Source organism: Gymnoscopelus braueri, assembly GCF_963280865.1.
Source record: "Gymnoscopelus braueri genome assembly, chromosome: 18".
Taxonomy (NCBI): domain Eukaryota; kingdom Metazoa; phylum Chordata; class Actinopteri; order Myctophiformes; family Myctophidae; genus Gymnoscopelus; species Gymnoscopelus braueri.
In genome coordinates this window covers 21,941,531-21,959,710 of record NC_137618.1, presented here as the reverse complement: position 1 = coordinate 21,959,710, position 18,180 = coordinate 21,941,531, and the positions used below count along the sequence as shown (strand labels likewise).

Sequence of the window (18,180 nt, the reverse complement as noted above, 5' to 3'; positions counted from 1 at the left end):
GTTCAGAGATAACAGGAACAGGGGGGTGGGGTTGAGTGTATGAGCATTGACTGTACAGAAAAGAAGGTATGAGCACAGCAAAGATTAAGAAGCACTTTGCAAACTTCAGATGTGAAAAAAGGCCTCACCGGAGTCAACTGTACACTCAGAGACACAAGGAAAGACAATGGCAAAATTGTCGGACGGACGGACAGACGGACAGGGTGCAAAACATACCTTCGGCCTGGCGGCGGAGACAATTAACCCTGCTTTTTCACCTTCTTTCACAGAGTGCCACATATAGACCGTCCAGGATTATCTAGGTTGCATATTGTTTTTATGAAAAACATAAATTGACGTATGCTGCAGTCTGAGTCTCAGGTGTTCCACTTCCATAGACTGAATATGCTATAATAAATGTGTGTGTGTGTGTGTGTGTGTGTGTGTGTGTGTGTGTGTGTGTGTGTGTGTGTGTGTGTGTGTGTGTGTGTGTGTGTGTGTGTGTGTGTGTGTGTGTGTGTGAGAGAATAGATTCTTATACAAATAAGTGTAGCCTTTAATGATATGATGAGACAATATGAGACAATGACAAATTGTCATTGACAACTCTGTCAAGAAGTAGTGCACACAGCAGCTTCAATCACCAAGTGTGCTATTAATGTGCATACTGTGCTATTTTGTCTTTACCTTCTTACTACTGCAGGAGGAGCAGAAATTTTAGTCTTGTGTTTGCTAGAGATAAACAACCGATATCATAATTCGCCAGAAGAGGGAGCCGCAAATCAATGCAAATCGGCGGGGTCGTCTTATTAATGTTCTGAAGTTGAAGCTTATTTTAAGGTACCCGTTTTTCTTTAGTATGTGTGTTTGTTTCACATACAGTTTCACTTTCTATTACATCTGTGATATAGTTATCAAACCTTTAGGTTATGTATGTGTAAATAAAGGCTTAGCCATTATTAGCCATTTGTTCTGAGGGAGAACCCATAACATTCAGTTGAGCAGACTTGGTCAAAAAGAAAAGAACTTGAGACTTGACTCGAGGGTTGGGTAGCATCTGATCTGTTCATCCGACCGAAAAGAGGAGCTGGTGGGGTGGGGGGTGGGGGTCGAACCAGGTCAAACAAAGCATCTCTCAAATGCTGGTACACCCGCTCCAGTTTTAATGTATCCTATTGGTGGGTGCAGACAGACGGGGAGGTCCTTCCAGATGCTGCTGACTGGGTGAAGTGAAAGCGTCAAAGTCAAAGAAGCAGCTCCAGTTTAGTTTATTATACCAACGTCGTCGTCCACTGATAACGGCAGAGACGTGCACCCTATGAAGATTGGAGACAAGAAGACGCCATAAAGGGCAGCTTCAGATTGTGTTCAGGTATTATTAACGTTAGCTAGTTGCTAGCTTGCAGCTGCGCAGATGGCTGCAGCCTGTATGAAGAAGAGCAGTTCATCATAATAACAGCTACAGCTAACGTTAACGTTACTTCGGTCGGTTGCTACAGCATTGCAGTTCAAAGTAGTACAAATGTACATGTCACACTACTTGGGAGATTTAAATTCCTCACGAATCGTTCCATGTTATTTTACGTCTTTCGCCCGCAAATAACGTGTTTGATTAATATAGCACCTGTTGTTTATCGCTGCCAAGTGACTCATCCGGGGCTATATGAGGCCTGTCAAAAATGTAAAGGGAGTTGTTTACGACTTATTACTAGACTAGTTCTCAACCTTGGCAAGCACTTGGAATTGTGGGAGAATGACTCGGTTCCACAGATAAATATTGTGAAAATAGCAGATCTACAAGCTCACAAAAGATCAGCTATTTTCAAAATGTTTGCCTCTTATATAATTTGACAATTTGGCCAATGTTAAACCAGTTCTTATAGTATAGTTTGTTGATTACGTCTTATGATGCAGTAATGGTCATTTTTTCTTTTCTTTTTCTATCTACATTTTTTTATTTGATGTATTAAAGGTCTTAAAAGTCCTTAAATTGTCACTTCACTGTCACCTGGGGTCACCCCCTCAATCATGTGCACAGGTTGAGAACTGGTTGATCTGGAATTGCACGTGTGGTATGCACTGCATTTTAAAGTCTTATGCCATTTGGTGACGTGTACGAGGGGACTGGCATTACAGTTGAACGCATGTGCTGCTGCTGTTGTAGCCCCATGTGTTTCTTTTTTCTTTTGCAGGCAGAATGAACACCCTTCCCGGAAAAGCGGTATTGTCACTATGCAGGCGCACGTCGACAGGTGCCATGGGAGTCTTGGCAGGCTCTCCTCCTGGCCTTCCTGCCCAGGATAAGGCCTGCTTCCAGGCACTGCGAGTTTGTCACTCGGGAACCAGCCATAAGGGCAGCGTCAGCACCAAGAGACGTGGCTATGATATCACCAGAAACCCTCACTTAAACAAGGTTGGTTTCATGGATTGTGAAAAGCAATTTCTGATCGATGCATAAACTGATCAGTGATTTCCATCCATCAGCACTAAACAGCTGCACTCCATCTAGAATCATCCTGGCACAAACATGCACAACTGCATGTAATCACTTCAGCCCTGTGTCATTCAACTCAAAACCTCATCATGTCCACAAATGCTATCCCCACTTACTTCTTTAAAGAGGTCTGGTAGAATATTGGGCCTAGTGTCCACAACATCATAAATAGCAGTCTTGCCTCAGGTATTGTACCAGTATATCTCAAAAAAGAAGTTGTGGCTCATTGATTACTGGATACCTCTGTCTTAGCAAACTACAGACCTATTTCAAAGCTTCAGTTCATTTAGAAAATCCTTGAGAAAGCTGCACTATCACAATTACAGTCTTTTGTACATATACACAGCATCTTTTGACATTTTTCAATCGGGATTTAAAACTTTTCACATTTTCTGAGTCAGCATTGTTGAAATCAGACCACTGATTCTGATGACTGCAATTCTGTTTCTAGATTTAACTGCTGCCTTTGATACACTCGACCACAAAATTCTCATTTATCGCTTAGAAGAGCATTGTGTTGGTGTCAGGGACGGACACTGCTTTAGATTGGTCCACGTCCTATCTATCTGAGAGATGCTTTTCTGTCAAATTTGGAGATTTGGTTCGAGAATCAAACTTGAGTTCGTAGTGTTTGGGCCTAGTGGATCCAATGATGTACCCACTAGATTTCCTGCAACCTTACCTTAAACCCACGGACTCCAATCTTGGCTTCAACTTGGACAATGCGCTTAAACTTGACAAACGGATAATGCTGTGGTCAGATCCAGCTTTTATCATCTGAGGCTGTTTATTTCCACACTTTTGGACTACTGTAAAGTGCGTACTTTATGCGGGCTTGAACCAGGCCTCCATTGCACGTTTACAGTGGGTCCAAAATGCTGCGATACGTCTCTTAACTGGAACCCGCAAGCATGACCATATTACACCGATTCTGGCTACTCTTCACTGGCTCCCTGTTCGCCTCAGAGTTGATTTTATTTTTTGTTTTTAAATCACTGAATGGTTTGGCGCCTCAGTCTCTCTCTGATCTTCTACACGTCTATACTCCTTCAAGGTCATTTCGGTCTGCTGAGCTGTTGAAACTTATCGTCCCAAAGACACGTTTAAAGACCAGAGGTGACCGAGCCTTTTCATTAGTAGCCTCCAAATTATGGAATGAGCTACCCTACCCTATCAAACTGGCCCCCACCGTCGAGACTCCTAAATCTCACTTTCATACCTTGACTTTTGATCCCGTTTGAGAGTTCTGTGGTCTTATAGCAGTAGTGACTACTGCTATAACCGTATAAACTGATTTTTTTCTAATGTAATTCAATTAAATTGAAAAAGTGCACAGAGATATGTAATAACAGTGGATTCTCTGCTTTTTTGGGTGACTTGAGTTACAGTTTTAGGACAGCGTGAGATAGCACTTCCTTCCAGTCCCTTTGCTTTGTCAGCAATATGCTGGGAACTGGTCCAGGAATTCAGTTCACTGATGAATTCCCTTAGGTGGGGATTTTATTTTAAAGCAAGTAAGATTTGATTTATAAGAGTTTCAGTACATCTTTTACTGTCGTAAGGCTAATTTCTACTTTGTAGAATTGTCATAGGACCATGCAGCTTGCAAAAAATGATTCAAGTGATGCAAAGGTGAAATTAGGCTTTAGTTATGAACACTGACGTTGTTCTCAACCAGTGGACAGAAGCAAGCAAGCACTTACAGTATGTGCTGTGTTAAATGATAGTCAGGTGTGCTTTGAAATCAGTGATGACATAACTCGATTAAAGGAAATTGGCCTATGATCATATTGTCCACAAAGGTAATGCAATTTACCCCGTGGGACATTATTTTTATAATACTATATTGTATGGCATAAGCATATTGGGCTGTACAATAATATGTTAACTTGCAGAGAAATCTGTAATTGGGTTTGTTTTAGAGATGTTCCATATGGGAACATTCCAATACCATTTTTACTTTCCGATGACACACACACACATCAGAGGCATTGTGCCACCCATAGCAATAACACTTTTAAGTGAATATACAGAAGTTCTTTCCTCACACACTCAGTTTCTCTCTCTCTCTCACTGCTGTGCTTGGATACATCAGGTAGGATAGGTTAATTACCGTAGAGATGATCAGGCAGGCTCCCTTAATGGGTTTACTTTAGTATCTATTTAACTGCTTACTCTGTCAAGTTAACTGGTTAACAAGGTAACTGTTAAAGCTTTAATGACATTCACTTTTACACCACATTCAAAGTCTTTGTCCTGGTCCTTCAAAAGTGTACAAAAAGTTTGAAGTGAAAATTCCATTCCAGTGATCCATGGCAGGTGTTTTTCTCTCACATTTCTAAAGCCTTTTCAACTGCAATGAAAAAATAAATCTTTGCCTGCGGGTGTCGCTGGTGAGGGATTTTGCCTGTCAATCATCGCCTCTGCTCCGCCCCCCCCCAAAGGAAAGGATAGGGGAGGGGAGGGGCGAGGAGGAGAGTGGGCGGGATTAATCGACTGTGACCTCACTGTCGAAGGGACAAGCTCAGATTACTTTTCAGCCTAATTATTCAGAAAACCCCAGACCACAGAAAATCCACTGAATGTTCTAAGTTCAGTTTTTTTGGGTGTAATTGAGGTCATAAAACCCCAAATAAAACATTGAAAATTAAAAAAGTGAAAATGAATGTCATGATACCTTTAATCTGTGACCCTGTCTTCTCTCTCCCTCGTAGACTATGTTAGTGTGTTTATGTTGCACGGTGCTATTTTCAGTTTGCTCTTGACACACTGCTTTGTCTACAGCATTAGTTTTAGCAGACCTTTTCATCACCTACTACTCTGTCATAAATATGAGTAGTTTTAAATGAGCATGTGCCATGTGAAAATGGAGCCAGGCAGAGTATTGACAGTCTGATAGACTAATAGTGTATACCGCATCGCAAAACCTACACGAGAAAACATCTGATTCAGAAGAGGCATGAATGTACTTTACAATAGACAACCCTATTTGGTCGTTTTATTTCCTACAAAGCTCTTGGGCTTTTGCAGGCGTACAAGAATGAAGTAGCAATGAGAGAATGTACAGTAGGAAGACATGAAAGTGGAGTGTTGGCAGGGGAGGGAAGCCAGGCTCCCATGCGATTGGATAGAATAAATAGATTAAGTCTTGCACTACCCCCATAACCCAGTGGAAAGACTGCCAGCCTTGCATGTGTGTAACGGCACTAATCGCAACCAGGAGGCAGAGGCGGGGTCAGAAAGTTTGCCAGGACGGTTTTCAGTGACCTGGCCCAGTATTGTTTACTAGTGATTGTGACTCAAAATGATCAATTTCAAATTGTCAATGATATGTTTTTTCATTATATAACATTATTAGTACTTTACTGCCTATATAAATCTATAACTTAGATTCTGAATAAACATTGTTGAAATATGATGTGTGTTAATCCGTATTACACATCAATGTAAACGTTATTCATCAACATTTTAAATGAATACTGAGCAGCCAAAGGGATAAAAAGGCGTTTTCCTGTATTTGGGATGTATGAGTCAGATTTAGCCCCGCCCTCTAGCTCTATTGATGGAACCAGTGATTCATTGTGGTGGAACTTTGGTTTCCTATTCGTTTTGGCTTAAAGGGATATTTCACTTTCAAAAAAACTTTGGGTAATTTTATCGTCTACACAGGCTTTTGTGAGCCCCCCAATCAGTTTTTAAGTTGCTTGATTCAGTATTTAGATATTTGATATTCATTTTATCAGACACGCCCCCTTCCTATACAAACCCATTATAACTTCAAACTCCATTTTTAACATGTTAGATTCATCAAAAACACCCCTCCTTGGTTCTGGGGACTCACCCAGCCCCCCAGACAAAACGTTCTGGGGGGCTAACAAAGGCCTGAGTAGACGATAAAATGACCAAAAGTTTTTTTGAAAGTGAAATATCTCTTTAAGCTTGCTGGAGTGAATACTTTTCCAGGAAAGATATTGCTTAATGGTCACTCCTCCGCCTTGTAGGGAATGGCATTCACCCTAGCGGAGCGCCAGCAACTGGGCATCCATGGCCTGCTGCCACCCTGCATCCTGTCCCAGGATGTCCAAGTGCTGCGTATCATGAAGAGTTATGAAACCCGTGAACCCCTGGACAAGTGAGCACATGCTTATACTCATACAGTACACTACACAGTAAAATCTTCAGTATTAATTTATCCGTTAACCAATTCGTATCAAATGCACCCTTATGGGTCCATTTGGTTACATGTGTACATTCTCAGAGTTAAATGAATGCTCTATTATTTACACTATACATTGTAAAATATGAAGTAATGCCAAGGGTTATGACTGGCCATCTGTAGGACTAGAAAATCCACTATTTACTACATGCACATTTCAGTTGCAGCGATGACCCCCCCATCCCCCCCTCACACACAGGTACATCTTGCTGATGACTCTGCAGGACAGAAATGAGAAGTTGTTTTACCGTCTGCTGACATCTGATGTAGAGAAGTTCATGCCCATTGTGTACACCCCCACTGTTGGGCTGGCCTGCCAACAGTACGGCCTTGCGTTCAGGAGACCACGGTGAGACAAACGCATCATGCATATGACGGCGACCGGATTTCCCTTGTGGAATCAATAACGGTCATCTAAAGAATAGATGGGTCATGTAAGGTCAGCACCTTACATTGCTGGGGCACCTCATGACGCTTATTGCTATGGCTACCATAATCAATACAACTAACTTCATATGGAACAAATGTGTCACAGAGACATCCCGTGGATCGATCGCTTCCTCTTCCACACAGCGTTGCTATGAATGGAAATGTGCATACTGTACTATACGTTACCTATAAATTGTACTGTTCTGTATCACTTTTTTTTTTTTTTACAAGAGTTATGAAATTGTGCTTTTAAGATATGAAACGTTATAAAGGGGGTTAAAAATTTAGGGGTGTGTGGAAATGTTCCTTTACAGACCATTGCTACGGTTTGTATTATTACAAGGCTTTGTTGAATATCTAATTGGTCAGTCAGTGCACTCTGCAGTCTGTTAGTTCCTGATAGCAGAACGCAGCTCTCAAAAACAGACCAGTATTCTGCCTCTGTAAACATGTTTTTTTTTTCATAAGTAACCATTTAATAAGCAGGATAATGTATAGTAAGCATGTCATTACTGGAAAATAAACTGATTTATGAACCTGACTGCTTTACAGAGGGCTCTTCATTACCATCCATGACAAAGGCCACATTGCCACTGTGCTCAACTCCTGGCCTGAGGAAAACATTAAGGTACTGTACTCTGTCCTCTCAGATTTAGATTTGTACGTCGGAGCTTGTTTAGCGTTTTGTTAACTGTGGTTAATGTCTCCACCCAGGCGGTGGTGGTGACCGATGGGGAACGTATCTTGGGTCTGGGTGACCTGGGAAGTTACGGCATGGGCATTCCTGTGGGAAAACTAGCCCTCTACACAGCCTGCGGAGGTGTAGCTCCCCAGCAATGTCTACCTGTGCTGCTGGATGTGGGAACTAACAACCAGGTGCTTCAGAACTGTGAGACCTTTCTGTTTGGGGCCTCAATATCAGAATAGAATTATTATTACTACTAACATGACCTTGGCTATGATAGATTTGAACCAATGTGTATATATAAGCAGTGATTGCAAAGCACAGATTTGTTTGTGGTATCATGCAAATCATGTGTAATCATTTATAATAAACAAAAGCAAACATCCGCATTTGTTTTTCTGATCAGGAACTCCTTGATGATCCCTTGTACATTGGCCTTAAGAGCAAAAGAGTTAGAGGAAAGGAGTATGATGATCTTATTGACGAGTTCATGCAGGCAGTGACGGACAAGTGAGTACTATCCTTGGGTCCATTGGGTTCCATTTGTACACTCTTCTGAGTTCAATTGACACTTAAGGGCCCTATCTTAACTTTTTATTCACATGCTCATTCTCAGTTATATTATTAGGTCATATTAAAGCATGCCAATTCCATGTGTTCCGATCGATGTGGACAAATAACTACAGCGAAAGATGTAGAATGGCACAATGACGCTAAAGATTCAAAACATTCTTACATTATGAGAGGTATAGGCTATTTGAGGATATTTATCAGCTGCATGAAGATGTTTCTCCCTCTCTTTCGCCACAGAGCTCTCCAAAGTACGTAGTGCGTACAGAGTGGGGAGACATTCTCTGCTTCATTGGTTGCCTGCCTGCTGCTAGAGCTGCACTGAAGATCTTATCTGATCTACAAGCTCACATTGTGCGACACGTTGTAGATCAGATATTTTCAGTGCGCACGACACGCAACTACTGTAAATGAGGCATAGGCTTCTTTCCATCATCACTCGTTTAACACGCACAGCAACTTTAATTTCATAGGATTAATGAAGAATCAAGTGCTTGAAATGCCACCACAATTGCTGAACGTGAGTGTTCAGATCGAATGGATTTTGATTGCAATCAATGTGTGCGCATTGTGAACCCACCAATCCAAACAATGCACTCCGCTGCCTAAATAACAAAATCACATAAGACCAGCTCCAAGCTGGTTAACTTATAAGTGCAATGTCTGTGGGGATCGCGCCCTGATCACGCCAGACCACACATCATTTTAAGATAAACACACGACCATGGGCAAAATCGGCGCAAGATCATTTGGTATCTAGACGACACTGACGCAAGGCATGTGCATCAGGGGAACGGTATCAAAATGTGCCTTGCACTCGGCGCGATGCGGTTTTGCACCACTTTGCGTCAGGCAGAAGATGGAAGTATTTTACTGTGTATGTCACACTCGAGGGATGGGAGACCCCACGACCCCGAGTGTGTGTGTGGGGCCAACGGAAAAGTTAAATGCATTTATGTTTTGTGTGTATGTACAGTATGTCTATGTCAATTGATGTTTAATTGCATCATCACTTCACAGGTATGGGATGAACTGCCTGATTCAATTTGAGGACTTTGCCAACATCAATGCTTTTCGAATTCTCAGCAAATATCGCAACCGTTACTGCACCTTCAATGATGACATCCAAGGTAATGCTCAGTGTTTTGTCTTTCCTGAAGCCTACAGCCACATCACTGTACTGTCCTGACCTTCATGTATTTTGAAGTTGCTGGACTACATCCAGCTATTGGATCAAGTTTCAAAATGAGCAGTGGTATTTGGGTTAGGGCAGAGTAATGCCTGATTGTTATTGGCTCAGAGTTCAGCTGCTGCAATCCAGAAATGATTTCATTTAAAACGAATATAAATAGCACATCTGCAGTGGATAGAGGTGGTCACCCTACTATTCCATTGAGAAATGTAAACCCTTAGTGTCGGCCGGGTAGGACACCTAATGGTTGACAAGCACTACTGCCTGAAACTCATGATAATAATAATAATACATTTTATTTATAACGCACTTTACATTTTTGCAAATATCAAAGTGCTACAGGGTTTAAAAACATGGCATAAAAAGCAAAGGCAACCAAACCATGACATGGGACCCTATTAGGCTAAAGGGTCATGATGAGCACACCATCTCCCCTGGGCAAGCGGAAATGCTGGTAGAAATGTGGTCTCATGTGGAAGACCGGGCTTGAATCCCAGGCAGAACACAAAAGTTGTGGGTTGCACTGCAGCTTTAACAGTGTCTGGTATTGGGTAATCTCTCAAGAACAGATTCTGCTCTCCGCTTGAATCTGTCGGGGGGGGGGGGGGGGGGGGGGGGGGGTTCGTCATAATGTGTACGCACTGGCCTACAAGTGGGCGTGCCTTCAGATCAGGAAGCAGGCCGCGCTTTACCCAATCAAATGTAGTGGGCGGGATTTACTGTCTGCTCTCGCTTCCCACTGAAAACAAACCGAAACTCATTTAACAATAGCGTCCTCGGAGCAGACAAAACCACGGAAAGATATTCACATTTTAACTTGCTCTTTCATCATAGAAACAAGTGGACCTATAACCAAAACAATCCATGTTCTCTGGGAGTGTTCCGTGTAGAAATATTGTTAGTGGGAATGAAAACATAAGCGCACCACCGGAAGTGGAGCACTGAGGGCAGACCAAAAACCCCGGTTTCCTTGCGCACGGGTGCTCCATTTAGCTCCCCCTAGAGCCTGTGAAAGAGTAAAAAACACAGTTTTTCCTTTTTATTTGGCGATGGGTTCCCAGATTGGGTATTGGGTGCACTGCCAAGATCAGCACTGTGACATTTTAATGATTATTATGTTGGTTAAATAGTATTACATAGTACCTAATAATATAATTTGAAATCCTTTCTACATAATGTATTTTGTTTTTAATCTCTTTGAGTTGCTCACATGATCTGTATTACAGATCCACAATCTTTCAAATACTCTCTTCAATGGCTAAGCGGCACATTTTATTGTCATTCTTCTGTCATAGGCACAGCCTCAGTAGCAGTTGCCGGGGTCTTGGCTGCATTGAAAATCACCAAGAACAAGCTCTCAGACCACACGTTTGTGTTCCAGGGAGCAGGAGAGGTAAAATTTGCCTGTGATCATTTAATGGAGTAGTTCACCCAAAAAAATACTTATTTTCTATCAATTACACACCCCATGAAGCCTTGAATTCATGAAGATTTTGTTTTTGTCGTATTCCTGAGCCAATAATTCAATGACCAGGTGGCTGGTCAGGAGGAGAGTCCTACCGGAGACTCCACTGGCCATCAAATTATTGGCTCAGGAATGCGACAAAAACAAAAAGATCTCCATGAGATAAATCCATCATGATGAATAAAAATAACCGCAGGACCTGTCTTTAATTCCACCCCTGAGACCGAGGCTTCGTCTAAACCAGTGGTTCCCAAACCTTTCAGCTCGAGATCTATTTTTTAAATTATTCTTTTTTTTAAGGAAAAGGGGATGGGCTTTTTACTTGCGACCCCAAAAAAATGGGTTGGGAACCACTGATCTAAACGGTGAAGACAGAAGCTAGTTATGGGAAAGGACTGAAGTTTGTTTATTAAAGGATCCCCAATTCCCATTAGAGACACATGAATGAGCCTCTGGTCTTCCTGGATGTAAATATAGTAGTATGGCTTTATGTGCAAGGTGTTGATTTGTGCTCCTTCTCTCGCAGGCTGCTTTGGGTATTGCCCATTTGCTCACTATGGCGATGGCAAAAGAAGGTGTGTCTAAAGAAGAAGCCGTCAAGAAGATCTGGTTGGTTGACTCCAAAGGTCTCATTGTAAAGGTAGTATTGCTGTTTTTGACTCACTCACTCACACATTTCTCTGTCACTCTTCTCTTATACAATCCCAGTTAGGTTAAGTTAGGTCACCAATGAATTCTGCATGAAAAATGTAATGCATGCATCGGTAAAATATGCAACATACTCCAGCTCCACATGCATTGCTCTTATTACATTTGAATAAAAATAAATGCATATGGTGCATCATACTGTATGTACACATTTATTTCTTCCTTTTTATAATTCTTCTCGGTGATCAGCAGCACTTCACTAAAATTCCTAGAGTGCATTGACTTCTTTCATTGAATAAAACCTTTTTACCCAATATAGGGAAGAGGCAATCTCAACAATGAGAAGGAGGAGTTTGCTCACGAGCACGCTCACCTGAAGACACTAGACGAGGTGGTGAATACCATCAAACCCACGGCTATCATAGGTGAGCTTCACTGCACGTCACTCCACTTAGTAGAAGTTAACTCTGCTTTCTTTTAGAAACCTATACCTTACAGCTGCTTCAGTTTAGATATGACATAGACGCTAACAGTTTGTTTGGTCTTCTGTGTAGTGGTTGAGTCAGTTAAAGATTCCTGGTTTGATTCTCGTTTGGGAACATATCTTTTATTAAGTTTAGGTAATAATTAAGGTTAGCTATTTAATTTTGGTTATGGTTAAGCACTGTTAGCATGGTTAAGTTGAGATGGCTGACAGATATGACAGAAAATACTTGGGTCTTAGCATGGTTAAGTTGAGATGGCTGACAGATATGACAGAAAATACTTGGGTCTAACTTAACCTGATTGCCCATTTGATTGGCCCGGGGCTCGATCAATCAAATGAGGCTTTCTGACAGAAAGCCCTCTGTGAACGTCTCCCTTTGGCCATCACACCTCACCTGGCTAAGCTTTGTTGACTCTTATTGGGGGTTTCTCATGTAGCACTATTAAAGAGTACTAAAAAGTATCAAACAAAACTGTTGTGTTTTTAAAAGCCCCCCAAAAAACAGCTTTTGGTAATGATGGCTGACTGGTGAAATTTGACCATTAGAAAGTATTGCAAATATCTACAAACTCATTTAATATATTGGTTGTTTTCAGCTGGTGCACTATTGCCTAAGTTTGTTAGTTTCAATTGGTAACGTTAATTTGCAAGCCCAATACAAAACCACAGTCATGGATATAATCTATGATGGATCACGATGAGCTTGCATGGTTACTTGGGGTGGGGGGGGGGGGGGGGGGCTTTTCATTCCAGCTGTCGAACTGTGACAGAATGACTGAATAACATTGACATTTGTTGTGAGTGAACAAATGTTACCTATGGTTTGTCCCCTGATTTAATGTGCTTGATCAGGGTTTCGGTGATTTTTCATAGGCTTATTCATACAGTAGCTGACCTATATTCTCTTTGAATAGCGCAGTTGATTTCACAGATTATCTGTGTTATGGGGTGCATTTATAAACACTACATGACCACAATTTATATTCCCAGAGATCAGAAAACGAATATGAATTGTCATATTATTGATATTGGGGAAAATTGCTTGAGATGTGACTCAATTCATTGTCCCTCTGAATTGAAGGAGTGGCTGCCATTGCTGGAGCATTTACTGAGAAGATCATTAAAGACATGGCATCCTTCAACGAGAGGCCAATCATCTTTGCCCTGAGTAATCCCACCAGCAAGGCAGAGTGCACTGCAGAGCAGTGTTACACACTCACTAACGTAAGGAACCCTCTTGTACTCAATTTAATTCAATGCCTTTGTTGTCATTCCAGGCGTAACAAAATGTAAATGTTCAACTCCCGAGTCAATGCACTAAAAACCCTAGAAACTATTTAATATCCATAAGAATCCTTTAGAAGAACAGGACATATCAATCTATAATACTAAAGCAAATAAATGGTACACAAAGTTAAATTAGGGTGAAAGTGGAGCAATATGAGTCACTTTAGGAGGAATGGAGACACAAGTATGGTATGAAGCATATCACTGTACAGCTATGTTAGATTATTAAATACAGTAGTACTGCAAATACGGTATGAAAAGTAAAATCGTTACTTCAACTTCACAGACATTGATTATTATTTTACATCAAGGGACCCGTCACCCGACTACACTGACTACTACTTCAATAACCTGTCTTCCACTCATTTTCAGGGTCGGGGAATCTTTGCTAGTGGGAGCCCCTTTAACAAGGTGACACTGGCTGATGGGCGTACCTTCTATCCAGGCCAGGGTAACAATGCCTATGTGTTCCCTGGGGTGGCTTTGGGTGTTATTGCCTGTGGTGTGCGCCACATATCAGATGACGTTTTCCTCACCACTGCAGAGGTGAGTTATTTTGTGTTTTTATGTTTGTCACTGTAGAAAGTGTTTGTGACATATATAAATAACTTGTTATACTGGGATGCACCAGTGTGTTAATGGGTGAGGCACCAACCACAACATGAGAGATGAGTTACATCAGACCAACCATGTGTTGCATGTTGTCTCTAACCTCAGCTTCTTTTCCTTTTGTCCTCCCATGTAAATAAAGCAAGCATAATATTACACCACAGTATGTGTATATGAAGGGTTATGGATTCCAAATGAAAAATGTATTTGATTTATAAAAAGCGACCTGGAAAGCAATGGGAAAGAAAATAAGTGATATTTAACTTACTTAAAGATTGTTTGATAGCAGACAGGCAAATACAGTAGTTGTTCCCCTCAGGGGTCAGTCAGTTCAATTTCACTGTGGTAATAATACATTTATTTTGACTAATGGTTTATACAGGATGTAAATATAGTAGAAAGGGAAAAAAGTAAAACAACCCACAAATCAATTGTGTGTTTTAGCTAGGCTGGTTTTCATGAGCATCCCTGTCATCTGTACTCCACATGCCTCTTCCACTTTTGGTGAGATTCTAATTTCTGTTTATCTCTCAGGCAATATCTGACATGGTAACAGAGGAGAACTTGGCTGAAGGAAGGCTGTATCCCCCTCTCAGTACCATAAGAGAGGTATCATTTAAGATTGCTGTGAAGGTAGGACATCTTTACATGTTTTCCACCCTCATTCCTTAAATTAAACAAAGTTTGTCACTTTTCTCCTTTGCAAATACTTGTGAGCCTAGGTTTCTACTCAAACATACTCCACTTCCACTCTTTATTTCCCCCCCTCTCTCTCTCTCAGGTCGTCTCCTATGCGTACAAACACAACATTGCTTCACTGTATCCTGAGCCCAAGGACAAGGAGGCATTTGTGCTGTCTCATATCTACAGCCCAGATTATGACGACTTCACTCTCGACACATACACATGGCCCCAGGAAGCCATGAATGTCCAGGATGTTTGAGTGCACCAATATTTCCTTAACATATTTTTGGCTGCATTTCATGACACAATAGGGCATAGCAGTGGCAGCCATTTTCTGGTTCCACTTCAAAATACTCAATGCATTTTTCCCATTGACATTTCCAAAAATATTTATATCAATTCATTAATGCCTAGAATCAAGCGATCCAGGGTCCTGGTGAATCATGACCATAAAACGTTTGATTATGTGAGAGAAAGGAGTCTCTCGGATCCACAGGAGCCCCCTAGGCACCTCCACTACGAGGCTTGCATGTTCCTGGATCCTTCAGCAGAATTTCATTGATGGCGAAGACTGTCATTACCCATGACACTCAACTTTGAGGACTGAATTTTACCCATTAAAAAATAAAAAATCACACCCTGTGTGAAGTGGGCGGTGTCTTGCTAGCTAATCACAATACTGAATGGAGTCAACCAATCATGTACAAAAGATAAATACATTTATTGAAACACTCTTTATGATGGACGAAACCATAACTTGAAAAAAACCAATATTTGGTTTTTTTCAAGTTATGGTTTCTTATATAGGGCTATGCACATGTGTCATGTGACACTGGCCAATCACAGTCCTGAATAGACTGTGATTGGCCAATCACAGCGCAGGATAATTCTACAAATTTCCTGGGCCCAGATCACAGCGCAGGAAAATGTACATTTTTCCAAATCTCACTTATAGGGGCGGTTTCACCGCCCAAAAAACACAAAAGATGGGGAAAAAACAGAAATGAACACAAAAAAAAAAGATTTTCTTTTTTGAAAACGGCAAAACAAAGGGTATTTATTAAATATATTATATCATATAATTAAATATAAAATAAAAAAAAATCACAGAAAAAAAGTTTTATGGTCATGATTCACCAGGACCCTGGATGGCTTGATTCTAGGCTTAAATGAATTGATATAAATATTTTTGGAAATGTCAATGGGAAAAATGCATTGAGTATTTTGAAGTGGAACCAGAAAATGGCTGCCACTGCTATGCCCTATAGAGTCATACAATTCTTGTAATGTCTCCACCTAAAAAAAGCTGCCAATCGTTCATGCCTTTTATATAGAATACTATATAGTTTTTTTGTAAACGCTGGTATGTGTCTGTTCCCTTCTTGGATCCAAACAGGAGTTTAATTCATATAATCATAAATGAATTGCGAAATGGTTAGTCAACCAAAGTAATGCACTATTGCTTATTTTTGTCAGGATATTTCATATAGGAGATGTTTTTATATCAATGTTGTGCTTTCTTCATATCAGTGCTCTGTGCTCTTCAACTGACTGAAAACGTATAATATTTATATAGATGAAACACTATATCTAGTGTCATAAGCATGTCCTGTATACCCCAGAAACCCGAACTGCACTCCTTTTGTCGGGTATTGCAATTTCATTGTGCTTCGCAATGACAAATATCTTGAATCTATCCGAGCCCACCTGTTGTGGTATACGTTATCAGCAATGTTGAAGTAAAGAATTTTCTTTCTTTTACCATTTTTGAGCACCAGATGGAGCAGGATATGATGCACAGAGGCATGTTGATCTCACAGTATGCCACAGTAGTGACCCAGCTAGTCCATCTTGAAGGCACTTGAACTTGCCTGTTTGACCTCAGGATGTCGTATCACATTCTACTGAGTTAAGTCTTCTTCACATTGTTGATGGCTGACCCATTAATGAACACTCCCAAGATCATGTCTCTCACATCTTTTATCCTCTTTGTTTCTTGCACAAGTTTTCCTTTGTTTTTCTCTGAGGCTGTATGAGGCACCTACAAATTAACTAGTTTATTATTGCTTGTAACAACATAGAGCAGCTTGTGACCTCTTATAGTCATGGCTTGTTTTACACTCCTGTCACCGATGGCAAAAAAATTACTTGCATATTGGACTCCCTGTCCATAACGCTCATTTGTTAAAGTCGTATTTCTGTTTCAATTTAGACATTGTCTCTGGTTCCCTGTTAAAATGCTGCAAGACTGGGTAGCTATTTAAAGAATGAGGCGAAAATGTGCTTTGCTTAGTACTCGATTGTCATTTTTGTTGTTTTTTTTCTTCTTCTTTTCCCCTATATATTAGGTTTTCTTTTAGATTCATTTTGTACAAAGTTCTGCTTCCAGTGTTTCTGCCAAAGTTACTGATAGACACGATGAATCCTATATATTTTTTTTCTCCCAGAGAAAATGATGATGTGCTAAGCACTGATTGTATGGGTGAAAGTTACACATAGTGGGGTCGAGGAAATCAAATGTTACAGAAGGGAATGTAATTCAAAATAAATATTGTTACTCAAATTACTCAGTGTTTTATTCTCTTTTGGATCACTTCCGATTACACCGTTTGGACAGTGTGTGAATACCACCAGAGCTGCTTGAGAGTGCACATGTTAATTTTGGGAGGTGTTTCATCTATTCAAGCTATATTCTCAGCTAGGCTTGTTTCTCTGTCAGACTGCTCTTAATCCTGCCGCCTTTTAAAAAGTTAAAGGGATATTTCACTTTCAAAAAAACTTTGGGTCATTTTATTGTCTACTCAGGCTTTTGTGAGCCCCCCAGACCGTTTTTAAGTTCCTTGATTCAGTATTTAGATATTTGATATTCATTTTATCAATAATAATAATAATAATAAACTTTATTTGTATAGCACCTTTCATGACATGAAATGCAGCTCAAAGTGCTTTACAGAGCAAGGATACAATTACAGTTAGAACCAATTTAACAATAAAGCAAACAAAAATAAAATAAAATAAAATAAAAGCAGTAAAATGCAGTAAAATGCAGTGGCCCTCGCCACTACACAACTACAACACAAATGGATATAACTTAAATGTAGTGACCACTGTCCTCTACAACACAGCTAAAGAAATATCCACACTTCACACAATTGCCAATATTACATGTGTACCTTGTGTACCTTAGTAATATATCTTCACACAATTGTCAATATTACACCTTAGTAATATATTTTCACTTAGTAATATTACACCTTAGTAATATATTTTCACCATGTTTACCACGTGTGGACTAGCCCAGGGGATCTGCTAACTTATCACATCCAAACCACACACCGTACACCCCTGAGAATGATATCGGGGTTATACAAGATATATAGAATAAACATAGACAAAAGGATCTGCCCTGGAGGGTCCACAACGTGTCAACGTGCC

At 40.6% G+C, this 18,180-nt stretch overlaps 1 protein-coding gene across 3 annotated transcripts; it reads left to right on the top strand.

Moving 5' to 3' along the window:
• Nucleotides 1–1,200: 1,200 nt before the first annotated feature.
• Nucleotides 1,201–17,308, top strand: me3 (malic enzyme 3, NADP(+)-dependent, mitochondrial). 3 transcript variants are annotated; one of them, XM_080457124.1, is made up of 16 exons: nt 1,201–1,351; nt 2,172–2,392; nt 6,475–6,605; nt 6,889–7,038; nt 7,671–7,746; nt 7,833–7,994; nt 8,210–8,313; nt 9,394–9,503; nt 10,861–10,958; nt 11,557–11,670; nt 11,998–12,103; nt 13,247–13,389; nt 13,825–13,998; nt 14,596–14,694; nt 14,843–15,053; nt 16,013–17,308. In XM_080457124.1, exons 2-15 carry the CDS (start codon nt 2,177–2,179, stop codon nt 15,002–15,004), a joined length of 1,845 nt encoding a protein of 614 aa, XP_080313250.1. In that variant the 5' UTR covers nt 1,201–1,351; nt 2,172–2,176; the 3' UTR covers nt 15,005–15,053; nt 16,013–17,308. The 3 variants fall into 3 exon arrangements, with proteins under 3 accessions (XP_080313250.1, XP_080313249.1, XP_080313251.1); XM_080457123.1 differs by having other exon boundaries at nt 14,843–17,308; XM_080457125.1 differs by having other exon boundaries at nt 1,227–1,351; nt 2,144–2,392; nt 14,843–17,308.
• The last annotated feature ends 872 nt before the right edge of the window (nt 17,309–18,180 follow it).

What these genes read in the sequence shown, in the direction of transcription:
- me3 (XM_080457124.1), top strand. Translation starts at nt 2,177, where the DNA reads ATGAACACCCTTCCCGGAAAAGCGGTATTGTCACTATGCAGGCGCACG. An exon ending in ATGCAGGCAGTGACGGACAA is followed by an intron (nt 8,314 to 9,393) that starts GTGAGTACTATC and finishes ATCACTTCACAG; the next exon opens with GTATGGGATGAACTGCCTGA. An exon ending in TTTTCCTCACCACTGCAGAG is followed by an intron (nt 13,999 to 14,595) that starts GTGAGTTATTTT and finishes TTTATCTCTCAG; the next exon opens with GCAATATCTGACATGGTAAC.